The sequence below is a fragment of the Gossypium arboreum genome, chromosome 11 (genome assembly GCF_025698485.1).
Source record: "Gossypium arboreum isolate Shixiya-1 chromosome 11, ASM2569848v2, whole genome shotgun sequence".
Classification (NCBI taxonomy): domain Eukaryota; kingdom Viridiplantae; phylum Streptophyta; class Magnoliopsida; order Malvales; family Malvaceae; genus Gossypium; species Gossypium arboreum.
In genome coordinates this window covers 10,236,685-10,260,632 of record NC_069080.1, presented here as the reverse complement: position 1 = coordinate 10,260,632, position 23,948 = coordinate 10,236,685, and the positions used below count along the sequence as shown (strand labels likewise).

General features: G+C 32.9%; 3 protein-coding genes across 6 annotated transcripts; 1 reads left to right on the top strand and 2 right to left on the bottom strand.

Annotated features, from left to right (window-relative positions):
• Window positions 1-224: 224 nt before the first annotated feature.
• Window positions 225-5,192, top strand: LOC108473759 (heterogeneous nuclear ribonucleoprotein Q). 2 transcript variants are annotated; one of them, XM_017775497.2, is made up of 9 exons: window positions 225-807; window positions 1,591-1,998; window positions 2,086-2,202; window positions 2,312-2,452; window positions 2,540-2,716; window positions 2,917-3,118; window positions 4,154-4,332; window positions 4,420-4,505; window positions 4,598-5,192. In XM_017775497.2, exons 2-9 carry the CDS (start codon window positions 1,600-1,602, stop codon window positions 4,734-4,736), a joined length of 1,440 nt encoding a protein of 479 aa, XP_017630986.1. In that variant the 5' UTR covers window positions 225-807; window positions 1,591-1,599; the 3' UTR covers window positions 4,737-5,192. The 2 variants fall into 2 exon arrangements, with proteins under 2 accessions (XP_017630986.1, XP_017630987.1); XM_017775498.2 differs by having other exon boundaries at window positions 226-812.
• A 394-nt stretch (window positions 5,193-5,586) lies between these two features.
• On the bottom strand, window positions 5,587-6,259 carry LOC108473760 (uncharacterized). The gene has a single exon (XM_017775499.2). The coding sequence runs from the start codon at window positions 6,091-6,093 to the stop codon at window positions 5,731-5,733; it is 363 nt and encodes a 120-aa protein (XP_017630988.1). The 5' UTR covers window positions 6,094-6,259; the 3' UTR covers window positions 5,587-5,730.
• A 5,870-nt stretch (window positions 6,260-12,129) lies between these two features.
• LOC108474033 (CBL-interacting serine/threonine-protein kinase 9-like) lies at window positions 12,130-17,028 on the bottom strand. Of its 3 annotated transcripts, none has more exons than XM_017775907.2 (15): window positions 16,620-17,028; window positions 16,348-16,425; window positions 16,172-16,243; window positions 15,869-15,976; window positions 15,679-15,759; window positions 14,563-14,616; window positions 14,333-14,458; window positions 14,166-14,255; window positions 13,929-14,051; window positions 13,572-13,679; window positions 13,267-13,383; window positions 13,112-13,168; window positions 12,709-12,783; window positions 12,467-12,537; window positions 12,130-12,380 (listed from the first exon to the last, which is right to left on the bottom strand). In XM_017775907.2, the coding sequence occupies exons 1-14, from the start codon at window positions 16,809-16,811 to the stop codon at window positions 12,469-12,471; spliced, it is 1,350 nt and encodes a 449-aa protein (XP_017631396.2). In that variant the 5' UTR covers window positions 16,812-17,028; the 3' UTR covers window positions 12,130-12,380; window positions 12,467-12,468. The 3 variants fall into 3 exon arrangements, with proteins under 3 accessions (XP_017631396.2, XP_017631397.2, XP_052877494.1); XM_017775908.2 differs by having other exon boundaries at window positions 16,348-16,410; XM_053021534.1 differs by having other exon boundaries at window positions 16,348-16,440; window positions 16,620-16,760.
• Window positions 17,029-23,948: the final 6,920 nt, after the last annotated feature.

The following is a 23,948-nucleotide window of genomic DNA, read 5'->3' as shown; positions in this document are numbered from 1 at the left end:
CATTTTTGCTATTGGTCAAACAAATCGAGCTGCACCATCACAAACTCTTTACCCAAGGGCAGTTTCGCCGAGCAAGAGCTCGATTCGCTTTTGTGAGTAGCAACCGAAGAAGCCCAACAAAAAATGGAAGTGGTTACACGTTTCTCTCATTCCCATGGTCAAGACCGGTTGCTTATTGCAAAAGGTTAATTGTTTATTAATAGTATAATAAAATGGTCCAGCTCAGTTAAGTGTGGTTCGGAAATTTAGTTTGACAAAATCAGCAAAATACCCACATGTCAAATTGTCAACGACGTTTCTAAAATTGATTCCTAAATCCCACAGAAGCAGTAAAATCAGAACCGCAGCCTAACCTTACCCTACCCTAGTTACATGGCAAAAGTGATTGGCTTATCTTACTTTAGCAGTAATATCGAAACCGCACCGTATCCTTACACTCTTCCAATTAGGGTTGTTCTGGAACAAAGAATCCACGCTGCTCATTAGGCTCTGTCGGATAATAAAACTCACAAAACGATACCCACCGGCGAAACCCCCCCCCCCCCCCCCCCGAAAGAAAAAGTACCGCACAAAAACTTTCAACCTATGTTTTTCAATCGCCATTTCCCCCAGAAAAAAACAAAAATAACCATAATTTCAAATTAGGTACTATTCATGTCTTATGATTTCTGATGCAATATCCAAAAATTTTTCCTTGTAGCTGAATATCCTGCTTCTTTGTTGGATTTTGGATTCAAATTTTCAATTATCCAAGAGAGAAAAAACCCATCAAATTTTAGCTTATAAAGCCGATAAATTTATTAAGTGGTAAGGTAAGCCCCAATTTCACTCTCCTTTATTTTGTATTCTTTAGTATTTTTTTCTTTTTCTTTTTCTTTTTTTATGGTCCTTTTGACTGCCCTAATATCTGTTTTTTTCTTTCATCTTGTTTGGATTTGTCGCATTTACATCTATTTTCTCGTTGCCATTTATTTGCTTATAGTTTATTGTTTAAATTTGTTATCGTTTGAATGCGGATTTAAGGGAAAATGTAAAGTTGTAAGCTTTTCTTAAGTAGGATTGACGTTCGTGGCATTGAATTTCAGCTTTCTTTAATTTGTTTCTGGGTTTTATGGGTTATGTGAATTAGGGATTGGTTTTCCTTTTAGCACACTGTTTAGCCCTTGTTTAAATTTCAGTTAATATTTATACAAATAGATACCCAGTTGCTACTTTATTATTGATTGGTTGGTTGGTTTGTTTGTTTGTTTGATTTCTATTCGCTTTTGGAATTACTGAAGCAATTTGTTTCCCTTTACTCTTCAAATTTATTGTAGTACCAGTTGAGCTCTATTTGGTTGCTTAGCAATAAAAAAATTTCATCTTTGTTCTTTCCTTCCTTCCTTCCTTCCTATCTTCTTTTGCGCTGTTTTCTCCAGCTGTTTATTTGCTATTCCTTTTTACTTCTTTTTTTCATTCTTGGACCAGGATAATTTTGAATGTTATGGATGTTCATTTACTACTGCTATGCACTTGGACCTTTTTTTTTTTTTTTGTGAAGTACAGATATATAATAAGGTTTCATTTGCTGTGTTTGAATAATCTGAAAAGGGACCATACATGGCGGAGAATGCAGAAGTTGATGAGAGGGTGGATCTTGATGACAATTACATGGAGGAAGAGGATGATGATGTTGAAGAACATGTAGATGAAGACGGAGTGGATAGTGGTGGTGATGAAAATGGGGAAGAAAATGATGAAGAGGAATTTGAGGATTCAAAATCTGGGATGGATGGAAAAGATCAATCATTGGAAGTAGAGAGAAGCCACATTGAAACAGAGTATGTGGAAGATGAAGAAAAGCCCACAGCCTCTATTAGTGAGGAAGAAAAAGAAAAGCATGCTCAACTTCTTGCCTTGCCTCCTAATGGTTCTGAGGTTTTCATTGGAGGGCTTCCGAAGGATACCTCAGAAGAAGACTTGAGGGAACTTTGTGAAGCAATAGGAGAAATATTTGAGGTTGCAACTTCGTGATTGTGATTTTCAAGCTCTTCCCCCCCTTGGGTAATTTTGGCTTTTCACTTTTAATAGTAAGTTATTTTGCAGATTAGGTTGATAAAAGATAAAGAATCTGGTGAAAGCAAGGGCTACGCTTTTGTGGCATTCAAAACAAAAGAGGTTGCTGAAAAGGCTGTTGATGAGCTGCACAGCAAAGAGTTCAGGGTAATTTTGGTTGCTTTAGTTTGCTTGCTGATGCAATTTATTGCCTTCATTGCTTCTTTTAACAATGTAGTTTGGTTTTCTTTTTCAATATATGTAATAATTTCTGCAGGGTAAAACTATAAGGTGTTCTTTCTCTGAAACTAAGAACAGATTATTTATCGGTAATATTCCAAAGAGCTTGACTGAGGATGACTTCAGAAAAGCCATTGAGAGTGTTGGACCCGGAGTTGAAAATATAGAACTAATAAAGGTGAAAATTTGAACTAGATGATGTTTTTATCTTATAAAAGTGTGAACATTGGGAAATCCCTTTACCATTTCGATTTGCGAATTGCAGGATCCTCTGAATGCAAACCGAAATCGCGGTTTTGCTTTTGTCTTGTACTACAACAATGCCTGCGCTGATTATTCAAGGCAGAAAATGGCGAGTGCAAATTTTAAGCTGGATGGCAACAACCCTACTGTCACATGGGCTGATCCAAAGAGTTCACCTGATCATTCTGCTGCTTCGCAGGTAATTCTATTTTTCAAATTCATTTTGAAGTGCCATCTTGAGGGAACCACTACTGGGTTTGTTGGTTTTGTTTGGGGGGGGGGGGAGGAACCTCCTGTTTGGATTATTAATTGCCAGATGCTAATAGTTGGATGTATGCAACCTCCTGTTTTATTTATACCACCAAGCGAAGTTCTAATTTCATGTTATGAAACTAACAGGTGAAGGCTCTATATGTCAAAAACATTCCCGATAACACTTCTACAGAGAAACTAAAGGAAATATTTCAGCGCCATGGGGAAGTAACAAAAGTGGTTATGCCACCTGGCAAGGCTGGTAAGCGGGATTTTGGGTTTATACATTATGCCGAAAGATCAAGTGCTTTGAAAGCTGTCAAAGATACAGAGAAGTATGAAATAGATGGTAATTTTCCCTTGCAATACTTGTACTCTTTCTGAAAACAAAATTATTGCTTTGATTGGTGTGGCTGCTGCTTAAATTATTCAAGCTGTCTTCAAATTATTTTAAGGGAAAAAAGTAGTGCTATCTTCTGCATGTAATCAACTTTGTGGCCAACATGCCATTTACTTATGCATATCGGTGTTGGATATGTGTCTTCGGCATTCAGTTTTTTCTTTCTCTGTCCGTAGTTGCATAGAAGTTCCTGCATTCTTTGCTTTGTCTCTAAACATCTTATCCACTTTTACCTCTCTTAGCTTTTTGAAAGTTATTTTCTGATGTAAAAGCTCCACTTTTATAAGCTCTGTAACATGTTGTACCACATGCTAGCTTGTACATATGGATTGAGATAATTTGGTCCTTACTTTGGATCAAATATTTGTTCTCTCGGTTTAAACTGTTGCCTTTTATTAGTTGAATTTTAAACCTTATTTGGTTGTAACAGAAATTTAATGATAAGAAAGTTTTGTGAAGAATTAACTGTATGTGAATGAAAAATAATACTTATATAAAAAAGATGCATAAAAAATATTCTTATTGTTGTGTCCTGCTGTACTTGTGTCTTAGTTCTTTTAGAAATTTACATCTTATCATGCTCATATTGCATGTGCATTTTTCTTCAGTAATCAATTTTCAGTGAACTAATTTTGAGACTGCTGAGATAATTGTTCTTTTATGCATATATTGAGGTTTCTGAAGAACATAAGCAGTTAATTTATTCTTGATCTAATAACCTCAGAGGAATGTCCTTGTAAGTTATCACCTCATGAAATATATCTGGAAAAACTAACTCCAATTGTAGGATTTGCTTAGAGTTGATTGTATCTAAATGGACTTATTTTTTATCAGGATTTGCTTAGACTTGGTTTATTTTAGATCAACTTATTTCTAATTTTGACTTGTAAAGAGATCCCTTTGTGTGGTTGTCTATGAGATATGGCATTAGAAAATTTGTTAGATGCCTTTCCCCTAAAAATATTTTGACTGACATGACTGTAGGCCAAGTCTTGGAAGTTGTCCTTGCCAAACCTCAGGCTGATAAGAAAACTGATGCAGCATACCCTTACATTGCTGGGCTTAATCCAAACCACCTTCAACATCCTGGGTATGGTGGTTTTACTGGAACTACATATGGCTCTCCAAGTGCTGGATTTGGTGTTGCCACTAGTTTTCAGCAGGTACTCAGGTTGATTTGTGTATTTTTATTTTTCTTAGATGCAGTTCTCGTATTGGTAAAACTAATTTATAATCATGCACATTAACAGCCAGTAATATATGGAAGAGGCCCAATGCCTACAAATATGGCTATGGTGCCCATGGTTCTACCAGATGGCCGAATAGGATATGTCCTGTAAGTCACCTTGTTTTGGTTAAATTATAATATTTTCCTCAGTTGACAATATATTTTCAACAATTGCTTTTGCTGTTGTGGAATTTGGGCAGCCAACAGCCAGGAGTGCAGATGCCAACCCCACGTCCTCGAAGAGTTGATCGGGGCAATGGCCCGGGAGGAGGAGCAGGGCGAGGTGGAAATAGTGGAGGTGTTGAAGGCAACCGCAGTAGAAGGTACAGACCCTATTAGTTTGTGGGAGTGTGGACATCAGGTAGCGCTTTTGCTGGGAAACAGGAGACAGATGTAGTTGGAGGAATGGTGAAGGGGACTCTTTAACCACCCTCTTATCTCTCTCGTTCACTGCCTCCATACCACCCAAAATCATGGATTATAAAACGAAATTAGAGAGTGAAAACAATGTTGGAATGGGGAAATTTGGAGCATCATATAAAAAACTTAAAAAGGTCTGTCGGAGAGGTAGTTGAAATTATATTGTTCGACAAGTTTAGTTGTACTTGGTGGATTGCTTTATTGTTACATAGCAGGAAACAAAAGTTGGGTTTTGCTTTTAACTCTCAAGGGCTATATACAGGCTCCACTCCGTATTCCATGTTTGAAGTGGATTCCTTGTAGTTTCCTCTGTTTCGTGGATATGACCTATCTGGATTGGTTTTGGGTAACTCTCAACGCAACTTTTTTGGTGCAGCCTTCGTCTTTTCATTTATTATTATTATTATTATTATGATTATTATTATTATTGGTCTTCTACCATCTTGTCTTCTCAACATATCCAAGTAAGTGGGTAAGACCATCAGGACTAAACATAGATAAAAAGTATTGTTTTAGATGGCAAAACTCAATAGAAGGTACACCTTTTTATGGGTGAGGGAAAGCTTGCGAGGAGGAACTGAATTGATTTCACGATCTAGACCTGATAAACAGCGGAACAGGTGCAGCAACGTGCAGTGAAATTGTTATTGTTGTTGCTGCTGTAACGAAAGAATGACGTGTATTGAAGATGTATTTTCCTCCCAATCGAACTCCGAGAATATAGCTGATTAAAAACCAAAAGGAACATGGTAAGTAGCAGAATCCAAAATGATGATCAATGAGCAAATTTCTTAAGCTTGTCTTAACAAAGAAAAAGATGAGCAGAAAATTATGCAATTTTGCGTACACTTGAATTGTGTTTCCAGGTAAAAATCAAACATATCGGTTATCACAAAAGAAGGAGATGCTTAATTTAAGTGGTGCCTTCCTGTTGGAGCACGTGAAGACGCTTTTCCAGCTCATCCAGCTTAAGGCTCCACTCAGTCCTTATCTGCAAGGGCTTGACATTAGTGTAATCGATGGTATCCTCCAGTCTTTGGGTGGCTTCGGGTAATGATGCTGAACCCGTCTTCTTTCGGTTGGCTTTCTTCTTGTGGGCGGCTGCTCTCTGCAGAGCCCATAGCACGTCGGACCCACTTATTTCCTTTCCATCATCTTGGTTGGAGGCGGCTGGGTGACGAGGTAAACGCACGTTGAGGGGAAAAGGATACCTGGTATGTATGGGTATGGGGGCAGGCAAGTAAGGTAAGGAAGCAGCGAGAGACGTAGCCCACATAATTCTTCTTCTTCCTCTTTCTTTATGTATGATCTTTTTTACGATTTTCTTTCTCAGCCAAAAGAAAGAAAAAGAAAAAAGATTTGGGAGCTAATCCACAAATGGGGTGAATTTAGTGAGGTAGGTAGAGGCTAAAAAGCATATACTTCGGGAACACCATAAGTAAAGATCAGGATAACCATTAAAACAGTGTCTTAAATACGACGACGGATCAATTCAAATTTTTAACATCTTACATATTTTCTAATGCATATATGTACTTTTCTTTAATATCACTTTAAATTCTATAATATAAATTTATTCTAATTTTTATTTAAAATAAATTGAAATTTTTTATTGGAATTGTATTTTATTACTAATTTATATTAGCTAAAGACTAAATAATACTATACCTAATTAATATTGTGAATGAAACATTAATTATTACTAAAATTACTGTCAATGCCTAAATAGTCTTTATTACTCTTTATGTTTTTTATAATAATACAAAGAGTCTTAAAGAATTAAAATTAGTTAAAAATATTTGCAAAATGATTTCTATTTTTAAAGCAAACCAAAACGTTTTAAAATTTTCAATCTTATAACGCACCATAAATCAATTAGAAATAGACTTTATTAGTCTTCTTATCCATATTTATTTATATAATATATAAAACAATAAATTAATTATTATTAAAATTATTGTCAAATTAATCTCTAGTTACGGGTGCTTTACAATAAAATAAATGGCTGATCATGAAATGTGCTTCATTTCCATAAGTAGGGATCAAACTCTTAAATCACATTGTTAAGGGATAAAGTGAGCAACCTTTTGGAAAAATCTAACTTAGAAAACGATTTTCGGTCACAATTTTTTTTTTTAAATCGAGTCGGTTTGTGATATTTATAACAATTTTTTTTTTGAAAAATACATGGGCTTTGTGCAAGACGGATCCTAGATGTTATAGGCTTCCAACCGAATAATCTTTTCTACTATTCTCGTACCACAAATTATTGCGAGTGTAGTCTCAAACAATCACGAACCAAACACAGAACCAGAAATGATTTATTACTTTTAGTTGGAAAGTAATTGTCTCTCAATAAAACCCAGTAGAATTGTAATTCCTAAAAAAATAGGATTTGTTCTTAGAAAATAATTTTTTACAACTTTTTGGTAGAATAACAATATCTCAAACTCGTGTAAATAACTCTACTAGTACATATATTTATATGGAGAGAGAAAATCTTGGTCGAATTAGTAAAATACAAATAATATTTATTTAATAAAAAACAATAGTCTACTCTAAGTAGAATGGGGTGAACAGCACACCCTAGTAAATAATACTAGAGATGTCGCCCCTTTTATAGGGAGATTTAGGTCTCTCTTGTATTAGATTCAATTATATTGTTTATTGGAATTTTAACCAAACACTTTATAATTTAATACAACCAAATAAATGTTTTCTATTTCTCAAAATAAACATTATTTACTTAATTAATTTAATTAGATAAATTATTTTCTAATCAAATAATTTTCTCAACCCAATTCTAATTCCATTAAAGTCATGACAACTTTACCGTAAAAGAATATATGAAGAAATATATTTAATTTTCATATTCAACGAGTTCATAATGATTAATTAATTTAATTTCAATTTTCAAACTTCAATTATTTAATTGATTAAATAATAATTGAAAAACTTAAATTAGTTCCTAAATCATTTCTATACTTAGTAAGAAAGTACATTCTGTTGTGAACGTGACTCATTTCTCTAACTTTCATAATTTTTATCCATTTTTGATCCTTTCGTTCTACATGCAATTCATTTATGGTTTCAACATGCTAGCAGAGGGATCAATTGAACATATTTAATTATGGCTCAAACAATTTATAATTAAGTTTCATATTTTCGTCTATTAAATATAAACTTGCTTAACCACAAAATCATTCTACTATAGTATCATTATTAAGTTCTCCCCAGTTACATATCATTACGAAAGGTATTCAATCAATGCTCGTCCAATGACCATATTATAAGTATGTTACTCTCACAGGATATCCTTAATCTTTTTAAGATAAATTTATTCTCCCAATATGATATTATTTTACCTCATAGTAATCATTACATCATCCTTCATAAAAAGTCAATTACCATCACATAGTAACAAAGTCATTTATTACAAAGGAAAACAATCAGTAGCCATGTTTACTTTTCATTTATCATGTAATGTCGATGAGGGAATATCATTTACCCATTAATTGAGCTATGAATTTCACAATTATGAATGATGCATACTATAGAAGTCATATATTTAATGCACCAATTTTCAGTTCATTATCTATTTGAACTCAAATTTTTACTTACATTAAAGCATTCTAGCAATGCATACATAGTCCATCATCAACCAATGATTAATATACGTCACACTAAAAGCGTCACAATTGAATAAATTCATAAATGAATCTAGGATCTATTCTACTTGGATCCTGTCAAATGTACTGTCAGTCCAGTCAGTCACATTCATGTCTCTATCTTTTGGAGTCACCCGTTCTAATTGCCAAAACAAAACATCTCCCCAAATTAGACTTGATAAACAACATATTAGTTTTTCAATTGATTTGCCCATTTTTTATTAGAGTAAGGACACGTTTAAGTTCATTTATGATCCGACCACGTAATACCTTTTGATATTAGTTAAACATTAGATAACCAATGAGTCAATATTTACTTTAATTTTACTTTGCGTGCAAAAACAGTGAAGATAATATAAAAAGAACATAAATGTAATTAATGAATATTATTATTAAACTAATGTATTTGGAAAATATAAGGATGGCGACACACTTAGTCAAGAAATTAATAATATAAAAACAAAAAAATTTGAGAGGTGTGTTTATATTGAATTTAAATTATTAGTATTTTATAAAATTTATATAAAATATTAAACCAAATAAAAATAATAGCAATACGCATTACTTTTTTGTTAAAAGAATAGTTTTTAAATGTCTTCAAGTCAAGAAATTAATAATATAAAGAAAAATTGAAATGAAACATTTGATAGTGATTTAATCTTTGCTTCATTTCAAAATTGAAAAGAAAATGCAAGTATCATGGTTCTTTCAACTACCCATCAAATTACTGAGTCAAATATGATTCTCCAACAATAAGAAATTACAACAGATATGAACCAAAAAAGAAAATAAATTACAAGAGAGTGATGAATAGAAATCGGAGATATCAAGCAAGAGGAGCCTTCACCGGATACTCACCCATGGGAGTCGACCTAAGAGCTCTCCAAACAGCATTGTTACACTTAAAACCTGACCCGAATGCAATCTGCCACACCCTCCCCTTAGCCTACATATAAGCCAGCTCATACCACAGGGAGCTACTTGATGTATTCCCAAATCTATGCAATGTCATCCTTGACCGCTCCATGTGATTCACCAAGTTGACAAATATCTTATATGAGTGTAGTATAATATTTAAAAATAAATATTAAAAAGAGACATTTAGACAATTTTAAAACTGTTTTATAGAATATAAAAAGTACATTGTTAGTATACTAAATACTAACCCAATATTAATTGCTTAAATTTCAAAATATTTTACAAAATAATTCTAAAAATTAAGTAAAATGAATAACTCTTATATATTTTTTTGAAAAATAACTTTTCATATAAAAAACTTCCACTATTTTAAAAATATAATATATTTATCTTTATATCATAAAAATAATTTAATTATAAATGAAATTCGATTATATAATCATAATTTTTTAAGTTGTGTATCAATTCTTGGTGGTTTAAAATTTTGGTGTCAATAACCAAAATTCAAGCTTCTACAAATTTGGTTTAAATTGCTTGTTGTTTTCTTTTAATAACATTCAAGGCACTTGGGAAATTGGAGAAGAAAAATAAATGGCAACCTATACGTTAGTTTCAAAGTATTTGATTGACTGACGAGAAAGCAACAAAAACACCTGCAACTCAAAGTGAAAATAACTTGGAATTCAATTGAATGAAAGGTTACTTTTACGTGGTAGAGAGGGATGTCTTGATGATGAAACCCAACAACGAATTTGACGTTTTATTGCCATTTATGCTGGAAGAAGAATTATATGAATATGTGATTCCACATTATACTTATCTCTTTCCAATAAGAGAATGATAAATTAGATTTTTCCTTCTCATTTTTAGCCTTTTCCTCTTGAAAAAATTCAAATAAAACTAAAAACACTAAAATCAGAATGAAAAATCTGATTTGTTATTCTCCCGTTAAAAAGCATAAAATACATAATTTAATTTCGGCTCCTAAAATAATTTTTGAATTCACCTTGGACAATTTGTAAAACAAGAGGTAAAATTAGAAAGAAAAACAAATGATGGAAGCAAGGATGCACCAAAATTGAAACTCGAGCCGAAATTGAAAAAAAAACTTTTTAAGAGGTCAAAATAAAATTTTACAATTGTTGAGGAGAGATAAACTCATTTTCTAAAGAAATCAAAATCAACAAATCCTTCAACACATTATTATTTCTAGTGAAAGTTTTATCTTTTTAATTCTACCAAAAACTTAAGGACTTGACCTACAAAGGACATACATGTCGTCGTGACGTAACTCACTGAGATGACGACGCCGTGACGAGAAAGCTTTGAGGTCGTCGTGTTGTCGGTCCAAGAATTTTAAAAATATTACGTTTTGGTCCTAATTCATATTTGAGTTAGTAAAAGAACTTTCATGAACTCGTGTGAGACCCAAAAATGATTATGGGACATGTTGTGAATGTATTTAATGCTTATTTACATATTTAAATGGTTGAATGGTGTATGATTGCTCGTAGTTGCTCCAACAATAATCATAGCATCTTATGACTTGGACCCGACGATCAAGTTGGATAAAGGGTATTATAAGGTGCCTGAAAAGTTATCTGTGATACATGACTGGTGAGAAACCAGGAGATTGGATGTCATGGTTACCTCTTGGTGAGTGGTGGTACAATTCCACTTTTCACTTAGCAATCCAAATTACACCATACGAGGCCTTATATGGGCAGGCCCCTCCTCAGCATTTGCCTTACTTGGCTGGTGCATCATCAGTCGATAGTGTTGATAGGAGCTTACAGCAAAGAGAAATTGCAAGAAGGCTACTCCAGTTTCATCTTAGAAGGCTCAGGACAGGCTACTCCAGTTTCATCTTAGAAGGCTCAGGACAGATGAAACAATTAGCAAATCAAAATAGAAGTGAGAAAGAGTTCCAAGTAGGTGAGTTCGTGTATCTCAATTTGCAGCCATAAATGTAGCATACTGTCAGAAAAGTGTTGAACCAAAAGCTATCTCCTAAGTACTTTGGTCCTTTTGCCATTAAGGCCAAGGTAGGGAAGGTGGCGTATAGGTTCCAACTACCCTCGAGTTGGGAAAACTCTTGTGCAATCTATTCTTCCAGTAGTTGGTACTAATAGGGCTCTGCTTAAAAAGTCTACTCGTATCCCAGAAAGGCACATGGTCAAGAAACGGAATCGGGCAATCACCGACATGCTGAAGGAGTGGACTGCAAAAGATATTTCCTACTTTAGATCCTTGAGGACATGGATCTTTTTTTTTGGGGGAAAGTAAGACAAAAACAAGTTAGTTAAGTGGGTTAGTAATGAGTTGCGTTTTAGTAAACCGTGTTCGGTGAAACGGTGCATTTAATTCTTTAGTGAAAAGGGTGAGTTTTTGCTTGGGAATTATTGTTGTAGTGTAACAGCTTCCCTAATCGGTTCATGTAACTGCCATTTTTCTTCCATTTTTAGCGTTGGTGCGAGTAAGTAGACAATTATGATAAATTGCTAAATGAATCTTCTTCTTCTCTACTTCTCTCTCTGTTCTTTCCCTTCAATCTTTTCTATTTTTCTGAAACGAAGTGCATCATATAGCTAAATGAATCTTCTTCTTCTCTACTTCTCTCTCTGTTCTTTCCCTTCAATCTTTTCTATTTTTCTGAAACGAAGTGCATCATATAGCAAAAGCTTCCTTGTTTTGAACCACTTAACTATGAACTAATGTCCGAGGTCTTTTAGTTTTCCAAAACTTTCTAGTTTAATATAAAAAAGGGGAATATCTTCCAGAAATAGAGCAACAAACAGAGCATTTCTCCATTTGATGAACAGCAATATAGCTGGGCTAGATGTTTGCAAAATTTCAATGGATTTGATTACTCCCTAAAGGAAATTAAAAAAAGGCAATGAACCAAGCGCCTCACGCGTTTTGGGGCATCTAGTCCACTCATCTTCCCAACAGTATATACACGAGGCTTTGTTGTGACCTGCGCAACCAAATTACAAGAAGTCAGTAAATTTTGCTCATTAGTCAGTACGATGATAACATAAAGCAGGGAGCAAGAGAGATGACCTTTACGCTTCTGCAGTTTCCCCCGATTTCCACACTATATCTTTCAGTTCACTCGAAAAACTTTTATAGAACTGTCATTCACACAACAACTTGCATATGAGTTTAACTTACATATTCAACATATTATTATTTACTGCACATAAACTCAATTGGGACAAATTTAAATGGAAGAAAAATTCCTGTTAAACTGAATTACTGAAACATTTTCTCACCAACAAAGCTAAAATTAAAAGCAACTGTACCTTGTGAAACTCCAATGTGTCACCACCAGTTTTACGAAGCTCCACCATATGTAAGGAGGGAGCCACCTCAAACACCTGAGATCGAAGAGCAATTAGGTTTACATGTTCCTCAGATATGGAATAATCAAAGATCTTAATAACATCTTCAAATGCTTTGAAGGGTAGTTTAGAAAATGCTATCTAAGCTAAACCTCGTACAATACCAAGCTTCAGACTAAAATATCTGGGTCGTCATAATCCAGTATTGCTATTTGCTAATCCCATGGCAACATTATCCAAAATGATGTAGTCTCTAAATAAGAAATATGTAACTAATGCGCTTTCATTTAGATAATAAACAGTAAATTTTTCATTGCGCTCAACCGAACTTAAAAAGGGGCCTGACTGGCTACAAATTCAATACCTCTGTAGCTACAGAAAGCTGGCCCTTTCTCCCACTTTTGTCACCTTTCAACTTCATCTGTGCCAAAACCAGCAGAACAAACGCATGAGAGTTGAATCTGAACTAGATGTTTTGAATAAGCAAGAAATTTAGCTTGCCCGACTTATAAAGCAAACCTTGTAGTTTCGCTTGTGAACATTAAAGCCCAGAGGTTTTGCAGCTTCCTCAATTTTGGACAGAATTTCATTAGGAGGGCGTTGGGAAGCGAAACTGGTTTCTGGCTTCACAGAACCCTGCAGTTTCAATTCAAACCAGAAAGGGAAAAAAATATATATACACACTTAGATAAGAAATACTTTCTAATAATTATAGGAGGGAAAATGGAGATGAAGGCTAGAAATATTTGACAGAGAGAAATGTTCAAATTCTACGATTAACACAATATCATACAAGGAAAGCCAAAGGGATCTTAGTTACGTACACACTGCTTCTCAAACAATTTGTCAAGACTAAAGCTCTGTGACCTAGAGATAAGCTCAAAAGCATTCATTGACACAGGTTTCTCTTTCCTTTCTGTTACAAGGTGTTCCTGAACAACAAAAAAACCATAATTAGCATTAGATGAAATTTATTCTCTTATTAATCTTTCATTTAGGTTACATAGTTTCCAAAGCAATGGACACACAACAACAACAAAACTAGTTTAAAGGGTCAATGTTCAAAAGTTCAGGACAAAAAAGTTGATCCGCCGACATTCAAAAGTGCTTGCAAGGGATTTTGGTTAGAATGGACCTCTTTTCCCAGAGCAACAAAACAGACAGAATATAAAATGTCTTACAGTTGAGTCATTAAAGACAGCATCTATGTCATCAAGATTTACATCCTCATCCTGCTCAAATTTTGGTGGCTTGTACCCTTTCTTGAACCATTCATCTTGTAGAATTTCAGGAATAGTTATACGCTGCCAAGAAGAACATGCAGAATTCAACCAAAATGCACGCGTTAAAGCTTATACTGAGATCAAAGATTGCAAGTAATCACAAAGTTTCATAGGATGAATTGAATTGAAACTTACGGTAAGAGGGTTTGGATCAAGAATACGCTTAATCAAATTCCTAGCACCAGATGAAAACCATGATGGACAGCTGAAAGAAGCCTCCCAGATCTGAAATTTATCAAGGTACAAACAATTTTAATGAAGTTCTCATCTAAAAAGACAAGCCAAATCTGGAGGGTACTTACTTTCTTATACAAGCCTATAAGGCTTGGCTCATCAAAAGGCAAATAACCAGCCATGAGAACAAAGAGAATAACTCCGCAAGACCAAATATCAGATGATGTACCATCATAACCTTTATCTTTGAGCACCTGAAAATAAAAATATCAGATAGCAGAATGAAAAGGAAAAAAAAAAAAAAAGAAGAGTTGCAGCAATACAGCTAATTATTTTCTATGAGTTCATGAGTGAAAACCTCCGGAGCAACATAATTTGGAGTCCCGCAAGCAGTGTGAAGCAACCCATCCTCCTACATTTTCAACGTGTCAAAGAAAATAAAAGATTACACTACTAGACATGGAGCTTTCTTTCTTTTCCTTCATTATTGATAGTTAACATTTATAAGATGTTACTGCCAACTAAATGCCTTGACCATCTGTTTCAACCATTTTCCCATACAAATTATTGGTTTATAAATGGATTTTTTTCGTTTCGCCATATGAATTCCATCATATCTTCTTAATATTTTCCTCTCCTTTTTAATATGGAAATTTTCCTTTACATCGAGACTCTTCTTTTTTTTTTTTTTTTGTTAAAATGAAAGAATTATTAGGCATCTCTGTAAAAAAGATAGTCCCCTTAGAAAAAGTATAACAAAGCTCAAGAGTGTATTTCTTTAGCCATGCGGGCGATATTTTTGGAATTTTGAGGGTTTTTTCTCTTTTCTTTTTGATAATTTTTACTTTTTTTATTCAATTTCAATCCCTATCCATGCCTCTCAAGCCCTTAAATAATTAAAATTTACACCATTAAATACTCTTAAACCCACATTTTTTTCATTATTATAACAACGGTACTAACTAAAATAAGGTTGGATCAACAATAATTTTTACTCTTCTAAATAAATATCATAGAATGTCTTCTATGGGTAATTAGCATTTGCTAACAGTAGTAGAAATATATTTTAAAAATAAACATCAACAATACGAATGAAAAAAAAATCATATTAACAAATGAGAGTTTAACTGAATTGATAAATTTGATGCAATTTGAAAATCATAATAAATTAAAAATACTTTATAGATAATATTTATTACTTTATAATTGAAAAGGGTTTTAATTATTTTCAATTTAACTGATAACTCAATCAAATACAATATATTGTATAAGTATATAACTAATAAAATATTTTTTAAAATTTTAATAAAAATGTATTGCATGTAGTTTCTTTATTAAAGTAATAAAGAAATATTTTTCAACCAACTCAAAGGGGTTTGATTAAGAGAGTTAGACGCACCCTTGTCAACGGGCATAAGAAAAATGACCTACTCTACCCTATTCTATATTCAATAACTGAACAATACAAGCTTACCCGAACTTGCTGCGAGAATGCACTCAATCCAAAATCTGAAATTTTAAGAACACCATACGAGTCCAGAAGAAGATTCTCTGGCTGCAAACGTATAGCAATTAACTATTAAATATATGTGTCTAAAAAAACTTTTGAAAACAGTACTCATTGATCAGTTAACTTAATGGGGGGAAAAAAAAGAGTTGAAAACCTTCAAATCTCTATGGTAGACGCCTCTACTGTGGCAGTAATCAACAGCATTGATAAGCTGATGAAAATAGCTCCTTGCTTCATCCTCTTTTAGTCTCCCGTTCTTGGCCTACAAATATCAAATATTATTTTCACACCTCATACACAATAAACGACTACCTTCCCTCAGTATAATTAGAAAAAGACGATCTAACACTTATATACGTATAGATCGAACAAGGTTCCTTGAGGGTTACAATTTTATTTACACATGTTCATTTCACCATAAATATATCCGTAAGTAAATTATTGGTAATTCCCTTACAATTTTGTCGAAAAGCTCGCCTCCATCAACAAATTCGATGACGATATAAATCCTTGTCTTGCTTGCCATAACCTATGCATTAGAATTTAGAAAACAAACAACTCTGAATTAAATAATTTGATGAGCAATGCTAATTAAACAGAACCAGCCTTAATGACAGGGATTCGTTTATTTACCTCAAATATTTTAATGACATTGGGATGCTTGATAAGCTTCATTGTTGATATTTCTCTTTTTATCTGCCCCATACAAAACTGAAAATCTTAAGGCTTCAAAGATTTAACACAACAAATTAGCCAACGACCTTGCAACAAAATTTTGATCATAAGTACAAGTGAGACCCATGTTTATTGACGGCCGAGATCTATCTTAAATGTTTTTGGTGTTGTTTGTGCATGGACCATGGAGGAGATTGAAGGGAGGGGAGTTTTTAGTTTTTAGTTTTTACCTGTTCGACCATTCGGTGACGGAGAACTTGGTCACGGTCGAGGATTTTAATGGCGACGCACTCGCCGGTCTCAACATTCTTAGCGAACTTAACCTTTGCAAAGCTCCCCTCGCCCAAGGTTTTCCCAAGCTCGTACTTCCCTACACGCGTCCTCGTCGTGTTACCCTGCAACACCTTCCTCTTAGAGCTCATTCTCTCGTCCTCAACCTTCCGATCAGATCTCAAGATTACAATTTTTTCCTTGGTTGTTAGACTCTTTTTTTTTTTTTTTCCTTGTAGTAAGTTGAAAATTCAGGTTGTGGCAGAAATGGCGATTAGAAAGGGGAGGGAAAGTGGGACAAATAATTAATAATGCGAGGGAGAGGAAGTAGCAGGGTGGCATGGAAGGGATATGGGTTATATCAGGTGGGGCGGGGTCCACTATATGATGAGGTGGATACATTATCATCTGTGGAGAAATATCCCCGCGTGTCTTCCGTGGCTACCCACCCAATTTACTAATCTCTCCCTCTTATGTCTTGTCCCAAATCTATATATGGTTACTACATATTAATTGAAATACACACATGGGGATTTAATCCCATTTTAACATCTTTATTTATTAAATGCTTCATCCGTTTTTTTTCTAATATAACATTGTTTTTCACTTATACTTATATTTTAGATTATTATATTTTTTTAAAATGATGTTATGTGTTTTAAATTATAGTAAAAATGATAAATTTTAAAAATATTTGGAAGCACTGTTTATAAAGTTTTTACTTTAATAAAATAATTATGTAGTATATATTTCAATATTTGACTCATGCGTTTAATGGAATAGTAAAATGGGACTATCAATTCGCTCAATATTTTGAGTTTCGTGAGTTTAATGATTAATTTTTATATTTTATAGATTTATTAAAAGAAACATTAATCAAAAGTTTTAAGATTATTTCATATTCAAGATGAGAATTTAATATTCATTAAATTTAATGAAACAATTAATAATAAGTATAAATTTATTTAGATGAATAAAAAACTTGACAGTCATTTTCATAAATTTAATATACTTTTTAGAAAAAATAATTATGTATAAACGATCAAGTAAACTAAACTAAAATAAAATGAAAGGTTAGATTCTTCAAAATGATGGATCCAACCATCAAAACAATTTAGATTTGATAAAATTACTTTATTCTGTCTGTTCTTCTGAATGATAGGTAGAAGATAGAAAAAGAGGCAGAGGGGCTTTGGGACACCCTATTGGAAAATCATTTTTGACAAGGGTATTGAAGTAATTGAACAATAACTAAGGATAGATCAATAATTCAATTTTTTTATTGGAATAATTCAGAAAATGCTGTGGTCCATATTTCTTGTTCACTGATTAAATAAATGTATGAATGAATAAATAAAATATTAAAATAAGAAATTTGTCGCCTTGTTTTAATCAAAGAAATAAAAGATTGCTAGTTTCGGGGAAGATTCCAAGTGAATTGAGGAGATCAGCATGTGGTAGAAGGAAGGGCTTAGTTAAGTAGTGGATGGGACAGGGAACTGTGTCCACAAATGAATCCTGTGGGGGATTCTTTTGCCTATATCCACTACTCATATTTGGTCCTGCCTCTATTTGCTTTCCTTCAGTATTTTAATCGTGTAAGTCGTGTCGTTTTAGAACTACTTTATTACTTATTATTATTTGGTCATCACTCTATTTATTGTATTTGGACATAATAAATAAGTGAATTATTGTAGATAAGGATGATTAAAATTCTATTCTATTCATTAAACAAAATTCTAATTAAATTAATCAAATTTAAATTTCAAGTTAAATTTTCAAATTAAAATAATTCGAATAAACTAAGTATAAAATCATTTTATTTTCCTTCTCCCAGCCCCCTAAAATTCTTTTATTTTTCTCCTAAATTTTTATTTTCCCAAATCCTAAAAACTCTCTAAAATATTTTTTAATTTATGTTCACTATTTATATTATTGAATTAAATGTCACATTTTGTATTATTTATATTATTGAATTGTTTAATCGTCTTGAATATTTATCAATTTCTATTAAATTTGAATTATTGATGATGTTATAAAATATTTGTGTTAAAAAATTTTATTGGTATCAATTTCATATTTTATCTCTAATATAACTTTTATTAAAAAATCATATTTTTTTATATTTAATATAGTTTTAATTTCAAAATAAATAGTGACAAAAATAAGAAGATAATTGAAGCAATTAAGCAAGAAAAAAGTTAACACAATATAAAATATTAATGAATAAATTATGAGAGGATAAACGTTAATAATAAATTTGATTACGGTGAGCGGCAGTGGTTATAAGGACATTTAACTCAAACAAATATATTTGATTCGATTCAAATTCCATCTCACTCGACTCGATTCGAGAAAATTTTAAATCAAATTAGAATGATAAAATAAGATTCGTTAACTTAATTAACTTAAAAAATTTTATTTCGATTCGATCATATGCTGATCCCTAATTATAAGTCTAGAGTGTTTTGAGCAATGAAAAGTTATATCAAAGAATGAGGCTTTAAATTTTTTGAACTATTGGGCTTGTGGGATCATATAAATCCATTCACAGATTACACTATTAAGTATTCAGTTCTTGGGAGCATATAAGTGGGCTTTTCAACCTCATCATCATCTCAGGTTTCTTAAAACTTTGAATTTGGTGACTGCTCAGTGCTCAACTCAAGTTGTTCAACACTTCCTTCCTTGTTTTTTAACGTATCTCTCCCCTCTCACACTATATGTATTGTCTGTGAGTTTCAATTTTAGTTTTTTACTCTTTATAGGTTTTATTCCTTTTTTTTTATATCCAAATTTGTTAAATATTTTCAAATTCTTATGTTGCAAAATAGCACAGGTGTAATATCAATTAACTCGTTATTACCATATAATACTCACAAAAAAGTCATGTCAATTTAATAATTGGATTTAATAATTATTAAGTTTAAATTTTAAAATTCAAAAATATATAAATTAAAATTGATCAAATTGGAGAACAATGACAAAATACACAACTTATGCATGGTATGAAACTAATAAATAATAATATATAATTTAATAGATTTAATTGTTGTTGTTTGATCGAACTGAAATTCAAAATTCTAAAAGTATAAAAATTAAAACAGCCAAAATAGAATATAAAAACTAAATATAATTTGACCTATATTTAATGCAATGATAATGGAGTGGTGAACCATTTCCTTGAAATTTGATTAAGGTAATTTTATTTTTTGAAACTATTTGATTGGGCTTATATTATTAAAAAATAAACCAAATTACAAAGTCTAAATACAAGCTTATTATCCGAACCAGCCCACAATTCAAAATTATTGAAAAACCGATCCTAAAGAATTCAAATGGCCAGAAAAAAAATCTAGATATTATAATTGTTGTTGTTTGATCAGAACTGAAATTCAAAATTCTAAAAGTATAAAAATTAAAACCAACCAAAATAGAATATAAAAACTAAATATAATTTGACCTATATTTAATGCAATGATAATGGAGTGGTGAACCATTTCCTTGAAATTTGATTAAGGTAATTTTTATTTTTTTGAAACTATTCCAGATTGGGCTCATATTATTAAAAAATAAACCAAACTACAAAGTCTAAATACAAGCTTATTATCCGAACCAGCCCACAATTCAAAATTATTGAAAAACCGATCCTAAAGAATTCAAATGGCCAGAAAAAAAATCTAGATATTATAATAGAATAGTCTAAAATAGCATTTATTGCGTCGAACCAATGCCCAATCAGGTTCTCTGAAATCTGTCATCCCATCAGTCCATCATTTCATTTCTTTTTTGACGATTTCACTCCATCAGAAAGCTTTTTCCTCTTAGAACGTTTCATTTTCTTTTGTTTTGAAGCTTCCTCTTCTTCTCTTTGTTCCACTGAGAAACTCCCTAATCTGGTTCATGCTCCCATTCCCGTCTCATTTGTTCTTCAGCGTACTCAGAGACTGCCCTTTCCAGGTATATTTCTTCCTTTCTTCTTAGAGTTACTGTTGCCAAAATGTGTGCAATATTATTAGCAGATCTCAATATGTGCTTGAAAGTGATATTAATGGGTTCCTTTATTTGCTGTTTGATATCATATATATATGCTCCTATCAATGACCGATCTTGACCTTCTGTGTTGCATTTCTATATTATTGCGAGTGAGTCTCCTTTGACTATGATTGACTGCCATCCCTTTGCGATTTCAATTTGTACCACTTTCCAACAGGCTATGGCCTCAGCAACAAATGCAGAGGCAATACCTTGGTGGATCTCGGAGTAGGATAGAAGAACTGTCCCATCCGCATCTCGAGCCACGATACCTGAAGTCGAACAATTTTGACCTTCATTGTAAGCACCGTCGAAGTTAATCTTTATGAACTCGCCAGTTGGGTGTCTCCATCTATTGGGTTCTGTTGTTTTTTCTAACTCTCTTTTTTCGAAACCATTAAATTCATTTATGTAACTATTGATGAACTTTGCAATATCCTTCACAGTACTAACTGTTTTCTCATGTATTCATTTATTTCGGTCTCCCCATATGGCCCAGATTGCGCAGCAGAAAAGGCAGCATTGACAAGGGGTTAGCTGATTAAACACCCAGGTAAGCCACTGTACAAAGTCCATGTTTTGTATCCTTACAATATGCTGTAATGTCAATGCTGTCCATGCTTCCACTATAACAGGGCATTCTCGAAATAAGTGGTCCATTGTTTTAGCTCTTTCACCACACCTGGGACAAATTGTATCAGTTGCTAGCTTCTTGTACTGCATATTTACTTTCGTAGGTAGATAATTCCATGAGAATCTCTAGATTGTAATCTTTATTTTTGTTAGTAAATGCAAAGTCCAAAGCTTTTTGTAAAAATTCCTGTAGATGGTTTGTAAAGCATAAGCTCTAGAGTTTTCATCACAACTCTGTAATAGTTTATAGGCACTTTGAACCGAGAATTCACCCGACAATTCACTCCCCCAGATAAGGAAGTCATCATGAAGTGTTCGTGCCAAAGGGATTCGGAGAATTCTTTCAGCGTCTTCTTCTGCGAAGTTATCCTTTATCAACTCTCTTTTCTACAATCTATTACTGTCAATTAGCTCATTAACTTTAACATTATGCATATAATTAATCGTAGTAGATAATCTGAAATTAACTGCATTTGGAATCCACGCATCATCATTGATCGATATATTCATACCCGTACCAGCCCTTCAGCATAGTCCCTTTGCCAACGTAACTTTCGCTGCCCAAATACTTTTCCACACATAAGAACCAGAATCACCTAAACGAGATTCTAAAAAATGATCATTCAAAAAATATTTGGCTTTAAATACTTGCGTAACAAGAGCATTCTGATTATTAATAATCCTCCATCCTTGCTTGGCTAATAAAGAAATGTTAAATTGGGCCATACTTCTAAAACCCATACCACCCTCCTCTTTCGAGCTGCACATGACCTTCCATTAGCACCAGTGAATTCCTTTTCTTCCTTGGCCTTTTTGCCACCAGAATCGAGCAAAAGTATTTTCAAACTCTCCACATAGTGATTTTGGTAGGAGAAAACATGTCATCGCATAAGTTGGAATTGCTTGAAGTACTGATTTTATGAAAACCTCTTTCCCCCTTGAGATAGCAGTCGTGCACTCCAGTTTTCAATTATTTGTTTAATTCTGTCTTTCAGGTTTTGAAAAGATTCCTTCTTTCGTTTTCCTACCACATTAGGAAGGCCTAAATATTTTTCCATGTTTGTTGATTGTCTCACTCCCATTTCATTGGAGATGTTTTCTTTGATTCCTGTTGCTATATTAGAGCTGAAGAAAATCTTGGATTTACTAAAGTTCACACATTGGCCGGAACAATTCTCATACTCCTTTAAAATATTTTTTAAGGTCTCTATTCCTTTCTTTGTAGCTTCGCCAAACAAAATACAATTATCCGCAAATAATAAGTGGATCACTGCTGCTAGTCTTAACTACTTTTAGCTCGCCCTCTCTTATTGCCAGCCTGGTTATGGATGAAAGCCCCTCACTACAAATCACAAAAAGAAAGGGACTAAGTGGATCACCTTGTTTGAGTTCTCTAGTAGGTTTGAAGACCCTGCCTCTACTTCCATTAATGGAGACTGTATAGGAGACTGTTGAAATACATCTCATGATTAGTGACACCCATTCCTCTGCAAATCCATACGAAACATTACTGCTTTCAAAAAATCCCACTCCACTCTGTCATAGGCTTTACTCATGTCTAGTTTCACTACCATAAATCATTTTTTCCCTGTTCGCTTTCGACGTAAAGTATGTAGAATTTCATAGGCTATCAGCACGTTATTAGATATTAGCCTTCCAGTAATAAACGCACTTTGAGCACTGTCTGTAACACCCCCTAACCTCGAACTGTCGCCAGAACAAAGTTACGAGGCATTACCAGACGTATGAGACAACTTATGAATAATTCACAAATAAAATAATATTCATAGCATAATTTAATTACTAAATCCCTATATTGAACTATTCAAATCTAAATCATACATTTAAGTAAAACGGAACTAGTTTAAGTACTCCAATTTTATTATTATTATTATTATTATTTTATAAATTTCGACAGCATTTCTGCTTATTTTTACATAAAACCCCCTGCAATTAAACCATATTTATTTCAAACATAACCAATTCAACCAATTTATTTCACACATTCATTTTCAATTCTAAATGCCTTCTAATCAACTTAATCAATATAATATCAATTTAAAATTATCATTGTACTAATTAAATTGAAATGGATAGACTTTTCATTATAATTCTTAGACTTGCAATACTAATATTTTAAACCATTTATATTCAAAACATAATAACCTTTATATACATCCTATGAACATGCCACATTACCAAAAGAAAATATACATCACCAAAAATTTGTTGAAGTCGGGTCTAGCTTTAGATGCTGGTTCAATACTTGACTTCTACAATCTGCGCACGGAAACAACCGTACGCTGAGTATGCATATACTCAGTGGTATCACTATAATTCAGTTTATAATTAAATACATTAAATCACACACATACTTTTACATTACAATTATTATCACTTAATGAACAATTCAATCTTTTTATATTATCATTCGATTATAAATATATCATTCTTATTTCTTTATTTCAATTCTCAACTTTCACATATACTATATCATTCAAATTTAGTTTTATCGGTAGATTTATTTCATTTGTCCCTATTAACTTGACTCGGACTCGGCGGATACAGTTCCAACCAACACACCAAGATGGCACAATGTGCCTTAACGATACATGATATCT

Excerpts from the sequence above, each read along its gene's own strand:
- LOC108473759 (XM_017775497.2), top strand. The coding sequence starts at position 1,600 with ATGGCGGAGAATGCAGAAGTTGATGAGAGGGTGGATCTTGATGACAAT. Across the intron at positions 2,717-2,916 it reads ATCATTCTGCTGCTTCGCAG|GTGAAGGCTCTATATGTCAA; the intron begins GTAATTCTATTT and ends TGAAACTAACAG. Across the intron at positions 4,333-4,419 it reads TTGCCACTAGTTTTCAGCAG|CCAGTAATATATGGAAGAGG; the intron begins GTACTCAGGTTG and ends GCACATTAACAG.
- LOC108473760 (XM_017775499.2), bottom strand. The coding sequence starts at position 6,093 with ATGTGGGCTACGTCTCTCGCTGCTTCCTTACCTTACTTGCCTGCCCCC.
- LOC108474033 (XM_017775907.2), bottom strand. The coding sequence starts at position 16,811 with ATGAGCTCTAAGAGGAAGGTGTTGCAGGGTAACACGACGAGGACGCGT. Across the intron at positions 15,977-16,171 it reads GCGAGCTTTTCGACAAAATT|GCCAAGAACGGGAGACTAAA; the intron begins GTAAGGGAATTA and ends TGATATTTGTAG. Across the intron at positions 12,538-12,708 it reads ACACATTGGAGTTTCACAAG|TTCTATAAAAGTTTTTCGAG; the intron begins GTACAGTTGCTT and ends TGTGAATGACAG.